At 38.6% G+C, this 18,725-nt stretch overlaps 1 protein-coding gene and 1 long non-coding RNA gene across 2 annotated transcripts; one reads left to right on the forward strand and one right to left on the reverse strand.

The window, feature by feature from the left end:
- Positions 1-164: 164 nt before the first annotated feature.
- Positions 165-1,740, reverse strand: LOC110914765 (protein DOG1-like 3). Its single transcript, XM_022159502.2, has 2 exons — positions 1,196-1,740; positions 165-778 (listed from the first exon to the last, which is right to left on the reverse strand). The coding sequence occupies exons 1-2, from the start codon at positions 1,445-1,447 to the stop codon at positions 206-208; spliced, it is 825 nt and encodes a 274-aa protein (XP_022015194.1). The 5' UTR covers positions 1,448-1,740; the 3' UTR covers positions 165-205.
- A 15,893-nt stretch (positions 1,741-17,633) lies between these two features.
- LOC110914766 lies at positions 17,634-18,225 on the forward strand. The gene is made up of 2 exons (XR_004881573.1): positions 17,634-17,938; positions 18,019-18,225. It is a non-coding gene; the product is annotated as an uncharacterized LOC110914766 (long non-coding RNA).
- The last annotated feature ends 500 nt before the right edge of the window (positions 18,226-18,725 follow it).

The raw sequence follows: 18,725 nt of genomic DNA on the forward strand, positions 1-18,725 counted from the left end.
ATTTAATAAAATAATTATAATAAGGTTGTTTGTGAGAAGGATATATATGTTATTGTTGTGGGTAAAAACTGTTTGTGGGAAGAATAAGTGAAAAGCTGATGTGGCATGCTGATTAGGCTGTTTGTAGAAAGGATATGATGCGGATAGTCTAACTCACTAAAAATGACCTAAAAAAGTAAAATGTCCCTCCAACTAACTCCCTTGCCTATTGTTTGTTACCCCTCTTCTTCCCCCACTCATGCAACCGGAGATGCAGCTCCGCCGCAGCAATCAAAAAATACGCCGCCTGTATCGGCGTCAATATCTCTATAACCGCCTTCAACGTCTCCAATCTCAAATCATCCGCCCTATGCAACAACTCCTCCATCTCACCATTCTTTACCTCCAGCACCTCCTCCACCCTCTCCTCACTCTCTCCAGCACCACCACCACTCCTCATCATCTCCGATACCGCACTCGAAAGCTCCACCATCGACCTATCCGCCGCCGTCTCCTGCACTTTTGCCAGTTTCTCCACCATCGTTTTCCTATGCAAGTCGTCAATTTTTTCCATCTGTTTTGGCGCCAAATCGGATAAATCTCCGGTAGTTATACCGCGAATTAGATCACCGAGCTTCGCGTCTAGCTGAATACCTGATTTAGAGTAGAGTAAATGAATCGCTAACGTCGGTCGCCATCCGCCGATCCATAGAAACGCGTCCTCGAGGTTGCTCCGCCATGACGGACTGTGCATCGCGATCGCGTCTCGTTTCTCCCAATCGGATTTTGTTCGGTAGTACTGTTCGTAATCAGTGGCGGACCCAGGAGTTTTGGACAATGGGGTCCCATTTTTTCGGTGTTCAAATTTTTTGGATCGGTCGTTGTTCGGGTCGGGTCGGGTCAAGAAACATAATAGAAAACAATATCATAACTAAACTACAAGTTTCATTTACTACACCTTCAGCTGTTAGAATACCCATTTTTAAAGTTAAGTTTAAAAAAAAAAACACAAAAAAATGAAAGAAACAGGTATTGAACCCAAGACCTTTTGTGTGAAAACATGAGGTTTTACCAATGCACCAGCTCACTCTTATTGTTATGGGGTCCAACTAAATTATTTTATGGGGTCCATAGAAAATTTTATATACCGTTTCTACTACTGTTTATAAAAAGATTGGGGTCCGAGGACCCCGTTCCGCTTAACGTGGGTCCGCCCCTGTTCGTAATGCCGTACGACTTTTTCGATCAGTTGTAACAGAACGGCGTCGTTTTCGTTTTCAATTTCATTTTCGTTGTGGTTGTAATTAGCGGCGGTTACGAGTTCTTCGAGGTGCGAGTTCTGTTCGCGGAGCCAGTTTTCGAAGAATGTGTTGAATGATTCAGAAGAAGACGTATGAGGAGGATTACTAGAGGAGGTTATTGGCTCCTCCTCCGCCATGAAAGGTGTGGTGTCGTCCAAAAGTATCATGAAAGGTGGATATTGATGATGATGACGACGGTTGAGAAGAGAGATTTATAGAAATTGCAAGTTGCAGAGAATTGATTGGGGGTGCAAGTTGAATCGAATCTGAACCTGTCCGTGAAAACCGCTAGGGTTTCTATGCATAAACCCGGTGAAACCATGGGCGAATGCTGGTTTGCAAAGTTGACAGGTATGGTCCCTTTTGGTTCTGCACTTCTGCTTCTTAACTTTTATACAGTACATTTTTTATATGAAAAGCTAAAAATATGAGAAAATCACAGAAGTTGATATGTTGACAGACAATATTAACAGACATTGAGTTTCATTTTTTTACTAGTACAGACTAGGGGCGGTCCCGATGATACAAGTGCCCTGTACGAGTGGAAAGAAAAAGTCCCCTAAATATAAAGTACTATTTTTTTAAACGGTGATTAACATTATAACGATAAACATAGCAAATTCATAGTATTAAAATGACATACCGTATTGATGAAACAATGGTTAACCAAGGGAGGTTAATTCATTGGTCTCGTCAAGTAGGGTTAATCCCTTCTTTCCGAGGATCAGTGGCTGGATCGTCCGTTGATCTGTCTCCTGCACAAGGGAAACACACTGTGACTCGTAACAAGGAGGATGGGGGGGGGGTGCTCCTTGTTACCACTTTCCGGCGTGAGAATTAGTAAATTGCTTGAGAGCAAAGTGTGTGATAATGGTAAGAGTGAGAGAGTTTGATAAGCGATACCTAGGGGTGTGCAAAAAACCGGATATAACAACCCTTGGTAAAACAGACATCCTCATAATATTTCCGACACCCTAATATATATTGTAAATATATCAACTTGTCTTTATATGCACCCCGTATGTGAAAACCGAGCCCCAAGATAGATTATACTATATAAAATAAATAAAAAACAAAAATTAGTAAGCTGAGGCGGGCCGCGTAGGGCCTCACCTCAAGCTAACGCGGGCCGCGAGAGTGTTTAACCAGACTTTTCCTAAAACACAAGTTGATGCGGGCCGCGTACATGGTGGGTTAAGTCCATGCGGGCCGCGAGTGTCCGGAATTGTGGCGTGACCCGGTGCGGCCACGTGTCCAACTCGTGTCAACCCTAGATGATGACCGGAACAAGCTATACGTTGACTTTGGGTCAACGCGGGCCGCGTAAGGCCTGGCCAAACTCCACACGGGCCGCGTGGGAACGCGATTTCACAACTATAAATAGAGGGCAACGGCCTTCAGTCCATCTCGCTCACTTTCTTTCTTTCTTTCTAAATTTCTGAAGTAGTATACACTATACCCGGGCATTATACCCCCTAAAATAGCAAGGTTCTGCTACGATGTAAGTATTATAACCCCTGGAGACGTATTAGATACGCTGCCCGATTGATCTAGGGTTCCGTAACGGCTGTCGTGGTTCTGCCCGACGTAGTCGTTGGAATGCCGTCTCGGGTAGGGTATTACTAATGTTAAAATGGGTTATTATACTAACACACGTGCATTTGTGTAATTTATAGATTATCTCCAGGAAACCCTTACGAAAAACCTAAAACAGCAATGTGAGTAATCCTTTTTATTAACTGTTTTTACAAAACCTTAAATACCTTTCCATGCAAATGACAGTTATTGAGTATTTGTGAAGAATACAATTATAGTGGGTATGTTGGGGTTTTGTATACAAAATTGGTTACTGGCGTGGTAACATCCCATAAGTTGAGTATGACCGTACCACTGATGTTAATTGTGATGTCTTGGATACAAATGTAATTGCGGATGTGCCCTCAATACTGCAAATTGGTTTTTACTTAAACTTGATTAAACTGGGATTCACTCACCAGTATTTCCCACTGACAAAATGTTTTTAAAACGCGTTTCAGGTAACAAAATGTGAAAGCCAAATAGAAGCCAGCTGGACAGCACTGAAGGCTTGGAAAAGTGGCAATAAAGTTACCTAAGAATAAAATGGATGTTTTTATTCAAATAAATAGGATGTATTCCTATGAAACGTGTGTATTGAAAACTTGGGTCTTTACCCATATGTTTAATGTTATAAACATGGTGGTTTACTCTGATTAAAATATTTCCTAACTACGGTCCTGATGAAAATTTCCGCTGCCAAATTGAATAAATAAATGTGATACCACCGAAACTGGCTCACGGCCGCCCGTTCCCGGGAGATAGGGATCGGGGGCTGTGACAGAAGGTGGTATCAGAGCTATGCCACTGATTCAGCCACAGAAGTGTTCTGCTGACATCAAAATTCAAAGTGTTAGGAAATAAATTATGGAAATACGTGTATAATTGTATTTCTTGCTATGTGTTATCTGACTATTTGTTAGTTTACAGTATGAGTGACCAAGGACTTTCTGACGCCTATCGTCAACTGTCTGGTTCGCCTAGGAGCGAAGGCACCTCCTCTTCTCAGCCTGCCTTCTCAGGGTATTCTGCTGACACAGAAGAAGGGATCTTTGTGTTTAAGGCTCAGTCTGAAGAGCCATTTCCTCAGAAAAAGAGGGGATGGTTCAGTAGGGGAGCGCACGAACGTAGGAAAAGAATGAAAAAGTTGCAGGAACAGCGAGTGTTAGCCGCAGCAAAAAGAGAAACTGATGCTTATAATCAGGATATGCTCAATAGGGGTATCGCTAATATCCATATTTTAGCAACCACTGCTGCTGACCCAAACCTGGAACAAATGCTAGCACCACAACCACAAAATACTGATCAACCCATGGAAATAGAAAACCAGATAGAAATGCCTGATTTCAACCCGGAGGAGATACCTAGGGTACCTGCACCTGATCCTTTAGACCCAAACAATTACGACCCCTGGTGGGACGATGTTCGGGACTACGTGCAACAAAACCCAATTCAGGAAAATGTGCCAATACCCAACTTAGGAGCTTACCCAGGGTTAGATCCTCAAGATCCCTACAACATTAGTGACGCATATGTTAGGGAAATTTTAGAAAATCCATACCCGTACCAAGCCCCTATGCCTCCGTATCAGGAACCCGTACCTCAGTCCTAGAACCTGCACCCCCAATGAGTGCAGAAAATGTCCAGGAACTTAGGACTTTTGGGGAAGAAATTTTAGAAAGCAGTGATCGTATGCGACAGGTGGGAGAACGCCTCGTATGGAAATACGATGAGCGTAATATGGATTTTTGGATGAATCCATATCAGTGAAGGTGATGGTAGAAACAATAATAATAATAATAATAATAATAATATAATAATATATGTGTGTATGTGTTAGAAAAAAAAAAAACTACGGATGCATACTATTAGTATTGTAGCTTTATATTTCAGTCGGTACTGTAATTTTTATTTCTGTACTGGTGTGTACTGATGCATACTATATAAAAAGAGTAAAAGTCGCAATGCTCGACGCTTTTGGTTAAAAAGTGCGTGTCATGGGATTGGCTATATATAAATATTATTTGTGATATTAATATTTGGTAAATGTCTAAAATTCAGATGGCCGACGCGGGAAATCAAGAAAATCTGAATAACGATAACCAGAGTAACATTAACGTGGTTAATGAGAATTCGGACAATAATAACAACGGAAACCAAATGGATAATAGTGCCGTTCAGCATATTGTGGCACAGGGAATTATAGATGCGATGCCATTTATTATTCAAACAGTTCAGGAAGCGAATAATAAAAGTAAGCATAGCAGTAAGCGACCAACTGAACCAGAAAACAGCGTAAACAATGGACCCATACTTCAAGCGCCCGTTCCCAAAAGAAGAAGAACCATGCCACATGGTTGTTCTTACAAGGAATTCTGGTCCTGCAAACCAATAGAATTCTCGGGCAATGAAGGACCCATTGCAGCTTTACGCTGGATAGAGAAAACTGAGGCAGTTCTGAAAATAAGCAAGTGTGCTGAAGAATATAAAATACTTTTTGCTTCAAATCTGTTTAAAAATGCAGCCTTAGAATGGTGGAACACTATCCTCCAATCCAGAGGAAGTGATAGGATTTATAATATGGAATGGGAGGAATTTAAGAATATGGTAGAAAGGAAATTCTGCCCTCCCAATGAAAAAGAACAGATAGCAAATAAGTTTCTGAATCTAAGAATGACCGGGGTAGATAGTAAGGGTTACACTACCACATTCTTTGAATATGCTAGGATAGTACCTACCCTTGCATCACCTGAACCAGTGTTAATCTCCCGTTATATCTGGGGATTAATTGGAGAGATTAGACATGTAGTCAAGGCAGCTAGACCCCAAACCATAGAGGAAGCTGTAGAACTAGCTAATACCTTGACAGATGAGTTAATCCGTACTAGAGAAGAAGACCAGAGGAGAAACCTAACCCAAAGGCTTACTCAAGAATTCCGTTCTGGGAATTCCAATCGTAGGAATGTAGGTTCTACCTCTGCATCCTACTGCAAAGCCTGCAGAAAGAAGCATTCTGAAAAATGCTCTACTTACTGTAATTTTTGCAAGGCCCCAGGACACAAGGAAGAGAATTGCAAGAAGAAATCCAGTAATGGAATGTGTTTCAATTGTGGAGAAAAAGGTCACATTAGGACAAACTGTCCGAAATTGGCTCCAGCTGCAACCAACAAAAATCCTAAAAATGCCAGAGCATTCGTGCTAACTACAGAGGAAGCCAGGATGATTCCAGACGTCATTGCTGGTACGTTTTTAGTTAATGATATTTTTGCTAAAGTATTATTTGACTCTGGTGCAAACCAAAGTTTTATTAATACTTCGTTTTGCAAACTCCTAAATCAATCATTAACTAAACTACCACAAGAATGTCTAGTGGAAACCGCAAATGGAGAAACTGTTAAGATTTCTGAAATCTTGCAGGGAGCAAGAATAGAAATTTTTAATCAAAAATTTATGGCAAACCTTTACCCAATGAATCTGGTTGGATTTGATGTAGTATTAGGAATGGATTGGTTAATAGCCAATAAAGCCAGTATTTTATGTGATCAAAAGACAATTCAATTAAAATCACCAAGAGGTGAAAACATCTCAATTAAAGGAGATAAACCTTTTAGATCCACTAAATTCATCTCTGTGATGAAAACTGCAAGTTGTATAAGAAAAGGATCTATAGTGTATTTGATTTCTATAATCACTAACACTAAAGGAAAAGAAGTAAAAGATATCCCAGTAGTATCTCAATTTTCAGATGTCTTTCCAGAAGAATTGCCAGGACTACCGCCAGACAGGGAAGTTGAATTCAGAATTCATCTGTTACCCGGAACAGCACCGATTGCCAAAGCACCTTACCGTTTAGCACCCGCGGAAATGCAAGAACTGAAGAAACAACTAGACGAGTTGTTGGAAAAGGGATTCATACAGCCAAGCTCATCGCCATGGGGAGCGCCGATTTTGTTTGTTAAAAAGAAGGACGGATCAATGCGTATGTGCATTGACTACCGCGAATTGAACAAAGTCACGATTAAGAATCGGTACCCATTACCGAGGATCGATGATTTGTTTGATCAACTTCAAGGAGCTCGATTTTTCTCTAAAATCGATTTAAGATCAGGATATCATCAATTAAAGGTACAGGAAGAGGATATTCCTAAAACCGCATTCAGAACAAGGTATGGTCATTATGAATTTACTGTCATGCCATTTGGTTTAACCAATGCCCCAGCCGCATTTATGGACATGATGAACCGAATATGTAAGCCATATTTGGATAAATTCATAATTGTCTTCATAGATGATATTCTAATTTACTCTAAAAGTAAAGATGAGCATGCAAAGCACTTGCACTTACTTTTAAGTTTATTAAGAAAGGAAAAGCTTTATGCTAAGTTTTCAAAGTGCGAGTTTTGGTTAGAACAAGTGCAATTTCTCGGACATTTGGTGAATCATGAAGGAATTCATGTAGATCCAACGAAAATCGAGGCAATTACCAAATGGAAAACCCTAGAATCACCAACTGAAGTTAGAAGTTTCTTAGGATTGGCCGGTTATTATAGAAGATTTATTCGAGATTTTTCTAGAATAGCCATTCCTTTAACTAAACTAACCTGTAAATCTGTTAAGTTTGAATGGGGACCAAAACAAGAAGAAGCCTTTAGAATCCTTAAGCAAAGATTAACCCATGCACCGATACTAGCATTACCAGAAGGAACTGAAGACTTTGTAGTCTTTTGTGACGCTTCTAAATTAGGTTATGGATGCGTATTGATGCAACGTCAAAAGGTTATAGCTTATGCATCTAGACAGCTTAAGAGTCATGAAGGAAATTATTCAACCCATGATTTGGAATTAGGAGCCATAATTTTTACCCTTAAGATTTGGAGACATTATCTTTATGGTAGTAGTTTACCATATTCACAGATCATAAGAGTTTAAGATATGTCTTCGGGCAAAAAGAGTTGAATATGAGACAGAGACGCTGGATGGAATTGCTTAGTGATTATGATTGTGATATCCAGTATCATGCAGGAAAAGCCAATGTGGTGGCTGATGCTTTAAGTCGAAAATATCACGAAAAGCCAAAAAGGGTACGTTCTCTTAAATTAAATCTACAAGTAGATTTAAACAATCAAATTACAAAAGCACAAGAATCAGTAATCAAGGAAGATACTGAAAAGTTAAAAGGAATGATTAAGGAATTAGAACAAGGAACGGATGGAATTTGGAGGTTCCATAAAAAGAGAATGTGGATACCTAAATTAGGAAATTTACGTCACCGTATATTAGAAGAAGCCCATAAGTCTAAATATACGATGCATCCAGGAAGTGATAAAATGTACCAGGATTTAAGGAAAAATTTCTGGTGGATAGGAATGAAAAAGGACGTAGCAGCTTATGTTTCTAAATGTTTAACTTGTTCACAAGTTAAAGCTGAACATCAGAAACCCTCAGGATTGTTACAACAATTAGAAATACCAGTTTGGAAATGGGAATGGATAACAATGGATTTTGTTACCAAATTGCCTAAAACAAGAAAAAGTAATAATACAATCTGGGTGATTGTAGATAGATTAACCAAGTCAGCTCATTTCTTACCAATGAAGGAAACCTTTAGTATGGAACAATTAGCCAAATTGTATGTAAATAAAATCGTTTCTTTACATGGCATTCCTTTATCAATTGTTTCCGATAGAGATAGCCGTTTTACCTCTCATTTTTGGTCAAGTTTCCAAAAAGCAATGGGAACCAGGTTAAATCTAAGCACAGCTTATCATCCTCAAACGGACGGACAAAGCGAAAGGACAATTCAGACAATGGAGGACATGCTTAGAGCTTGTGTAATTGATTTTGGAGGTAACTGGGACGAACACTTACCTTTAATAGAATTTTCTTATAATAACAGTTATCACACAAGTATCAATGCTGCACCCTTCGAAGCACTTTATGGACGAAAGTGCAGAACCCCAGTCTGTTGGGCAGAAATTGGGGAAAAACAATTATCTGGACCTGAGATAGTACAAGAAACAACTGATAAAATCATTCAAGTCAAGGAACGACTGAAAACAGCACGTGATCGCCAAAAGAGCTATGCTGATAACAGACGCAAACCATTAGAATTTCAAGTGGGAGATAAAGTGTTATTAAAAGTCTCTCCCTGGAAAGGAGTGGTAAGATTCATCAAAAGAGGAAAGCTTAGTCCCAGATATATTGGACCTTTCAAAATTCTTAAAAGAATAGGACCTGTAGCCTATCAGCTACAACTGCCAGAGGAAATGACAGGAATACATGATGTGTTTCATGTATCCAATCTTAAAAAGTGTTTAGCTGATGAATCACTCGTAGTACCTCTTAAGGATATAGAGGTTAATGAGCAACTCAAGTTTGTGGAGAAGCCTCTACAAATTGAAGATAGAAAAGTTAAAAATCTCAAGCATAAGAGATTGGTTCTGGTCAAAGTAAAGTGGGAATCCAAAAGAGGACCCGAGTACACGTGGGAGCTTGAATCCGAAATGCAAAAGAAATATCCACACTTGTTCCAGTAGATCTCGAGGACGAGCTCTAAAACAAGGTGGGGAGGATATAACAACCCTTGGTAAAACAGACATCCTCATAATATTTCCGACACCCTAATATATATTGTAAATATATCAACTTGTCTTTATATGCACCCCGTATGTGAAAACCGAGCCCCAAGATAGATTATACTATATAAAATAAATAAAAAACAAAAATTAGTAAGCTGAGGCGGGCCGCGTAGGGCCTCACCTCAAGCTAACGCGGGCCGCGAGAGTGTTTAACCAGACTTTTCCTAAAACACAAGTTGATGCGGGCCGCGTACATGGTGGGTTAAGTCCATGCGGGCCGCGAGTGTCCGGAATTGTGGCGTGACCCGGTGCGGCCACGTGTCCAACTCGTGTCAACCCTAGATGATGACCGGAACAAGCTATACGTTGACTTTGGGTCAACGCGGGCCGCGTAAGGCCTGGCCAAACTCCACACGGGCCGCGTGGGAACGCGATTTCACAACTATAAATAGAGGGCAACGGCCTTCAGTCCATCTCGCTCACTTTCTTTCTTTCTTTCTAAATTTCTGAAGTAGTATACACTATACCCGGGCATTATACCCCCTAAAATAGCAAGGTTCTGCTACGATGTAAGTATTATAACCCCTGGAGACGTATTAGATACGCTGCCCGATTGATCTAGGGTTCCGTAACGGCTGTCGTGGTTCTGCCCGACGTAGTCGTTGGAATGCCGTCTCGGGGAGGGTATTACTAATGTTAAAATGGGTTATTATACTAACACACGTGCATTTGTGTAATTTATAGATTATCTCCAGGAAACCCTTACGAAAAACCTAAAACAGCAATGTGAGTAATCCTTTTTGTTAACTGTTTTTACAAAACCTTAAATACCTTTCCATGCAAATGACAGTTATTGAGTATTTGTGAAGAATACAATTATAGTGGGTATGTTGGGGTTTTGTATACAAAATTGGTTACTGGCGTGGTAACATCCCATAAGTTGAGTATGACCGTACCACTGATGTTAATTGTGATGTCTTGGATACAAATGTAATTGCGGATGTGCCCTCAATACTGCAAATTGGTTTTTACTTAAACTTGATTAAACTGGGATTCACTCACCAGTATTTCCCACTGACAAAATGTTTTTAAAACGCGTTTCAGGTAACAAAATGTGAAAGCCAAATAGAAGCCAGCTGGACAGCACTGAAGGCTTGGAAAAGTGGCAATAAAGTTACCTAAGAATAAAATGGATGTTTTTATTCAAATAAATAGGATGTATTCCTATGAAACGTGTGTATTGAAAACTTGGGTCTTTACCCATATGTTTAATGTTATAAACATGGTGGTTTACTCTGATTAAAATATTTCCTAACTACGGTCCTGATGAAAATTTCCGCTGCCAAATTGAATAAATAAATGTGATACCACCGAAACTGGCTCACGGCTGCCCGTTCCCGGGAGATAGGGATCGGGGGCTGTGACACCGAATTAACCGAACCATAACCGAATCAACCGTTAAAACCGAATCAACCGTTAAAACCGAACCAAATAAAAAACCGGTGGGTCGGTTCATGGTTTTTTTGAAAACCGAAAGTAGCGGGTCGGTTATGGTTATCATTTTTTCCATACCCACCATAACCGAACCGAACCGACATGTAATAAATCTTTGTAGGATTTAGGACTTTTCACCATATTTTAATATTTGATTATTTTGAATGAAGACTTTTAGTACTTATGGATTTTTCATATCATTTTGTGGTTTTGGTAGAATGTTTATTTGAATTTATAGAATGTATCATATCAATTTATTTGAATATTCGATAACAATTGGTAATAATATTATAGATTATATGTATTTTTAATACGTAATATACTAATATATACAAATATGCAATAACAATTTATTCCATGTTAAAAAATTAAGCTATTTTTAGCTAAGCTAAATACACGGTTAACCACCCATAACCGACCCGCTATAACCATCAAAACAGAATAACCATAACCACCATAACTGATCGGTTATGGTTATGGTTATCCAATAACCGACATCGTGGTTATGGTTATGGTTTTTGGTCAAAACCGACCCAAACCGACCCATGCACAACCCTAGATACCTCAAACCTGGTCCAGGATGGGTATTTATAGCCGAGTAGTGAAGGAGGGTAATTGAGTAGGTAGACTGACAACGCGCAGCCCCTTGCAGGTGGTGTCAGGCTTGTCGGTCATGGAGGTGACGCCATGTCCCACTATGGTTGTCAGTCTGTGCGCCAGTGTCGTTTACGTATGGGCTGACAGTTGACTGTTATCAGTGCCACTTGTTGTTTTGGCCACCTGAGTCAAGGTGTCAGTCCCACTTGCGTCGTCAATAGGATGTGGTGCTAGGCCGCGTCGCTATCTGCGGTAACTGCGGTTGTTTCCGTGTCCCTTGGCTTGAAGAAGATGTTTATGGGATGCGGTGCTAAGCCGCATCGCCATACGCGGTAAGTGGGTAACTGTTGTCACCTTATCCCTTGTCGTGACGAAAATGTTCATGGGATGCGGTGCTAAGTCGCATCGCCATACGCGGTAACTGTTGTTATCTTATTCCTTGTCGTGACGAAAATGTTCATACGATGTGGTGCTAAGCCGCATCGCCATGTGCAACATCCGTTTCCATACACAAGGTAAGTTTTCTCATCACTTGACTGATTGGATTCGGTGTCTGAGTTCGTGCGTGCCTGCACGAACGTAGATAAGTTCTTGCCGGTGGGAGCATTTGATAAGGGTGATGGTCACTCGCGACTACTTTGGTGCGAGATTTGAAACCATACCCCTTAACGTATATTATATGACACATTCTTAGCGTATTTTCCACATCGCCCAAGTGTCAAGGACTCAAGTACAACGTGGCATGCATATGCTAGTTACGGATATCTTAACATTTTCTAAGAATTTTAGAAGTTGTGCGAGTACATCATTTGGTTTTTAATACCAACTCCAGTAATCAAATATCACACTAATGGAAAAATTGGAAAAAAAAAAACAGCCAATAACAACAATCGAACCTGGTACCATCAGTTTAAAAGGCAAGGCCCAAACCGCTACACTGTGGTCGTCTTATTATTTTAATTGGTTATACAATATTTATTTCTATAATATATATAAATTAAGGCCCTCGTGAAAAACAGGCCTTAGCCGGGGGTGCGGCTTGCCCACCCCTAGGGCTGGCCCTGGTACTGACTAGATCTGTTCAAATGGGATAATTAGGAGGTGACAGATAGGAACCGCTGGCTAAGGCGACTAAGGCTTAGGTGGCAAAAACTCAAAGGTTTATATAAGGGTGGAGGTGGTGGTCACTAGTGATAGAATTCTATCACTCACAAACACTAATCAAGTTCCGCCATGTCATTAACCATTTTTTCATCACTCACAACCTTTTTTAGTGGGGGTGGTCATCACTCACCACCACACCCAATAATTCTCCCAACCAACAGTTACACTCACAAAACAAAACCATCACGCATTGAAAAAATAACGAAAATTGAATCCGTGGAAAATATCACGCGTGGAACTTGTGTTGTGGGGGTGGGAAAAATACACCATAACGCGTTATTTTATGTATCATGCGTGGAACTTGATTGCCGCCCCGCCTGGCCTAATAGTGATTCAGGTTAAAATACGTGTGCGTTTTGTTAATTTTGTTGGTCTACATGTGGTTATAGTTATAGTTATAGTTACATGTATGTATATAATTGAACAAAGTGTTAGTTTAACTTATCATTCTCAAGGTAGATGGGGCACCTTCGTGTACCCTCACTGGGGTATTGCGGGTAAGGTGGTAACATGCACCACCTATTCGTTTGTATGAATCTCGGGTATTAGTTACCAAAGAGAGATAGAGAGAGAGAGAGAGCGAGCGCGAGCGTGCACTATATTTGTGTATAGGGAGGATAGGGAGAGTTGAGGGTACGTTAAGTGGCTGTACCTCATTGGTTCACATAAGGATATTGAGTGAATGGTAGTTTAGGGTAATGTGTCACTAATTACTTTTAAGGGCCGTTTGGTTCGCAGAAATTCAATGGAATTTAAGGGAATTGGAATTTGAATTCCATCTCTTAAGATGTTTGGTTCACAGAATTTGATGGAATTGGTATCCCAATTCCAATCTTCATGTGTTTGGTTGACAGTGGAATTGAAATTGGAATTATGCATGAATTCCTTAAAATTCATTTAACTAAAGGAATTCAAAATCCTTTCTATATGTGAAGGAATTAAAGTAAATTCATTGGAATCTTCAATCGTTTCAACCCGTACCATTTCGACCCATACTGGTTTTGACGCGAACGGTTTCGACCCGTACCGTTTCGACGCGAACGGTTTCGACCCGTACCGTTTCGACGCGAACGGTTTCGACCCGTACCGTTTCGACGCGAACGGTTTCGACCCCTACCGCTTCGATGCGAACGGTTTCGACCCGTACCGTTTCGACGCGAACAATTTCGACTCAAACCGTTTCGAATCGAACCATTTCGACGCGAACCGGTTCGACCAGTACCGTTTCGAATCGAACCGCTTCGACCCGAACAGTTTCAACGCGAACCGTTTCGACCCGAACTGTTGGTTGTGGGTGCCGGAGTGATGGATTCCAATTCATTTGACAACTAAATGCAACAAAAATGGAATTGAGATTCCAATTCCAAGTGGAATGTTTACATTCCAAATCCAATTCCTTCAAATTCTAATTCCTATACAAATTCCAATTCCAAATCATTCCGCAAACCAAACGCCCCCTTAGGGTAGTTGGGAGTAAATTTTAAGCCGCCAAATCTTATTGATGGAATTCTTACGCTCTGTTCCAGAGTTAACTTAACGAGTGATAAGAAAAGAAAGTAAAAGTGAGAAAGGAAAAAAAAATATGTGTTTCTCACCATTTCCTCCCAAATCGGAAGGAAAGAAAAAGTGAAGAATTTAGCCTAGTTTTCTTGTCATTTCCTTTCTTTTCCTTCGTTAAATGAAACTCGGGATCACGGCATGTTTTATTTTTCTTTCTTTTCCTTCCTTAAATGAAACTCTGGAACACAAAATATTTTTGTTTTCCTTTTGTTTCTTTTCCTTTCCTTCTATTAGTAAACTCTGGAACACAGTGTTAGAGTAGTGGACGGTAAGAAAAGAGTGCCCCTCCCACAAATATATATGTTTTTTATATCATAAAACATTTGTTATAGTTTATTATAGTATTATACTAGGTTAGTTCCACGTGTGTTACAGGGTTGAACAATTTAAATTATATAATAAATATTCTTGTAAACGTAAATCAAAGACGGAGACATTTATATATTTTTGATAAATAATGAAACTAATAATAATAGTAAAAAAAATCTCATACATGTGTACAGAGGCGTTTCTGAGAATTCATGTACCATGTTTGAGCTCGAAAAAATATGTTCTTCCTTAATGTTTTATTATTATTATTTAATTTTAAAATCAAATGGGTATTTGGCTCACTAAAGCTAATGCCAATGGGCTAACTTCCAAACAATAAAAATTCGAAAAGTTTTGTTCTTACGTAATGTTTTATTATTATTATTATTATTATTATTATTATTATTATTATTATTATTATTATTATTATTATTATTATTATTATACATTTGATGATATCCTGTATTTTTTTTATTCAATTAACATTTTTCTATTTAGCATTATTATCTACAATTTTTTTTAAGTTTTTCTAAATGTATATATAGAGTACGGATGTTACTGAATTTTTGAAGAATAATTTTTAATTTTGACACATATATTCAAGCTTATAATTATATAATGTAGTCATGAATTTTAATAAAATCCAAAAAAGCGTGAAACCCTTTTTAAATTTTATAATTATCAGATAAACATTGTTCTATTTAATATTATCTACAATTACTAAAACATTTTTCTATTTAATATTATCTACAAATTAGAAGATAAATTATTAGAAAATAAATATGAAAGAAAGGCGGGAAAACCCAAAAATAGGTGCCTTCAATTAATGACACGTGTCACATATTGGTTTACTTTATTATATGTATAGATATTCTTTTTTGTTTTGCATCGTCATCCTTTATTAATTAACAAGTTTTGTTGTGTTTTATTATCGACCCTTAAATTGACTCACATCTTGAAATGTTTAAACAGTGGTTCACCGGGCTAATCAAATCGGTTTTTCCAACGTATACTTTCTAGCTAAAATCGACTGTTTTATAAAATTTTAAAATTCAAAACCTTCTAGGTGTGGGTGAAGGATTGGTGGTTTTGATTTAGAGTTCCATATTTGTTTTAGTGCAATGTTTTCGGTTTTGGTTTATATAAAATACAGATGTAGATGAAAGTTTTTAGGTGTTGATTTTGTTTGATGTATAAAATCTAAAGTTTGTATTTCCCATCTACACATTTGGGTCTCTTAACAACTAAAAACAAGAAAAATAAAGAGATAAAATCCTCTCACTTAGTTTACAAATGGAGGTTATGATAAAAAAAGTAATAAATTATAAATATAAAGAAATTTAATGGCGAATTCGTTAGTTTATATTAAAGTCACATAGATTATTTATGTAATTTTTATAAAAGCGTATTATATATTATATAATAGAAGTATTTGGAACTAATGGTAGGGAAATAGCAAAAATCCAAACTCGAGTGTTGTTATTTGAAGAAGCAATGCAGATGTATGAAACTTAAGAGACAAGTCGACGTATATGTTTGAATAGAAAGAAAAGGTTAACATTGACTGCAAGTGGTCCTTTTTTCATGGACATTATTTTATTGTTTTAACATAGGGAACGTATAATCTTCTGTTATCTATTAGAGTAAACTGCAAGTTTATCCTCTGGGTTTAAGTCAATTGGTACTCTGACCACTTCATGAAAATAATTACAATTTACCCCCCCAACATTGATGTTATGTCGCAATTTTACCCCTGCCGTCAAATAAGTTAAAACGATCTGTTAAATGGAATGTGAAATGACTATATTACCTTTTCTTGTTACTCCCTATGGTTTGTTTTACTTTGCACTATTACCTCCCAATGGAATTTACTCAACCATTCCGATCATCTTCACTAGAAATCATCATCTTCACCATTCCGGCAACCACCATCGTCTGATCATCATTATCAACTGCATCGTTGGTATCATAACCACCTCCGTTTCACTTCATCATCTTCTGATTTCGAGTTGAGGTTCCGAGTTAAGTTTTCAGTTTCGAGTTTGATCATTGTCATCATCTCCGTACTCGAACCACTGAACACCACAACAACATCACGGTCAATCGTAATCACCTAAAATACATCTATAATCTTCTCCATCAACCTTCATCATCTCCGACGATACGGATTGTGGTTTCGAGTCACCGAGGTTGTTACCATCGTCAACTTTACAACAGAGGTTTCGACTTTATCATTGAGTTTTCGACAGAAGGTTGCGAGTGAAAAGAGTTAGCAAAACTTAGAGGTTTCGACTCCATTCCAATCTAGGCGCAACCTCCACTGATCTCGAGTATCACCTCCACGATTTCGACATAGTTTTCGAGTCGCAACAGTTTTCATTACCGGTTTCGACTCACAATCTCATCACCATCTCCAACCATCACGGTTCAACGTTCACCTTCATCATCGTCAAAATCCATTATCACTGTCATCATCGACGACCACCTCCATCCATCGTTCATCATCTTCAGTCACCGTTTTTCGTCGTCGTTCACCATAATCACCATCGCCTATCACCATCTCTGGTCGTCTTCCTCACACCTACAATCTGAATCACCTTCATCACCACCGTACACCTTCTCCGACAACCACCGATGACTGTAAAACCTTCACCATCTCCGTACTGTTCATCGTTATGTCGCCGGAGAAGAAACGAAAGAGAGCTTAATAGGTGGGGGGTAAGATTGCAGCGAGTGTGATATATTAGGGTGTTATGTTGAGTAAGATATAAAACTAGTGTGGAAAAGACGATTATACCTAGGGGTGTTCAAAAGAATCCGAATCCGAAACCGAATTCGAAATATCCGAAAACCTGTATCCGAAATATCCGAAATTTCGGATATCCGAATTTTTGGATATCCGAAAACCGGATAATCCGAAAGTTCGGATTCGGATTCGGATGTTAATTCTAAAAATTTTCGGATATTCGGATTATCCGAATCCGAAACTTAAAAAATAGAAAAAAGATATATATTAATTAATATATAATATCCATTACCTTTTTACCTAATACATTAACCTAAACTAACTGTACACCACACGCATTCACAAACCTTCACCATTCTTATTTCTTTCACTATCTAGGGTTTCTTTTTTTCACAAATAATACGCCGTCGCAGTCTCGCCTATCAATCTCCCATATTCGATCTCACCCTTCTTCCACCTTCCATCTCTGGTCAACGAAGGCTTTCTGTCCGACGGTAAGTTACGGTTCTGATTTATTTTATTTTTTCGAAAAAAAACTACAATAAAAGTAAGAAATTGATGGTAGATACTTGGCTAATCTTTGGTTTTTGAGTTTCGAATCTTCATCTGGATACTTTCAATTTCTGCTTCATAAGGTAACATGCTTTACTAGATTTGATATTATTGATACATTGTGTGTGTATATTATATATATTATGTTATTGCGAAATTGCAGGTTTGAAAGGTGGAATTGCAGGTTTAAAAGGGATGGATGTTTACAAGCGCTTATGGATGTTTATCGTTTTTATTGATTAATTGTCGAACTACTTTTGGATTTTATGTCTTGTTTTAAATGTTTGTGGTTTATTTTGAAACTTTGATTTGTTTTGAATTGGTTACTGAACTGTTTAAATTTGAATGTTATTTGATGTTTTAGATGGTTGAATTGGTGGTTTGAAACAGGTTCAGTCGTCATTTACACAGAAAAATGATTTTTTTTTGTTTTTTTTTTAATTTCGGATTATCCGTTTGGATGTCCGAATCCGAATCCGAAAGTTCGGATTTTTCGACTAGTGAGTTGTTGCCTAGCCTTGGTGGTGAAGCCGGATGCTCGAATCACGGATTCGGATTCGGGTGTCAATATCCCCTATCCGAAATTTTCGGATATCCGAAAAGCGGATAATCCGATGTTGAACACCCCTAATTATACCCTTTGACCGTTAATAACTTATGTTGACTTTAAACAGAATTAGACGGCAGGGGGTAAAATTGTGACATAACATCAACGTTGGGGGGGGGAATTGCAATTATTTCCATGGAGGGGGTCAAAGTGCCAATTGGCTTAAACCCCGGGAGGTAAAATTGCAGTTTACTCTATCTATTATTATATATACTTGTTTCTCTTATGTATTATGAACTAGGTGTTGCCCCGCCCGCGTTGCG

Source organism: Helianthus annuus, chromosome 15 (assembly GCF_002127325.2).
Source record: "Helianthus annuus cultivar XRQ/B chromosome 15, HanXRQr2.0-SUNRISE, whole genome shotgun sequence".
Taxonomy (NCBI): domain Eukaryota; kingdom Viridiplantae; phylum Streptophyta; class Magnoliopsida; order Asterales; family Asteraceae; genus Helianthus; species Helianthus annuus.

Bases quoted from the DNA above. Each gene is read 5' to 3' on its own strand.
- LOC110914765 (XM_022159502.2), bottom strand. From the start codon at position 1,447: ATGATACTTTTGGACGACACCACACCTTTCATGGCGGAGGAGGAGCCA. The intron at 779-1,195 runs GGGCGGACCCAC...GATTACGAACAG, and splicing joins TCGTACGGCATTACGAACAG to TACTACCGAACAAAATCCGA.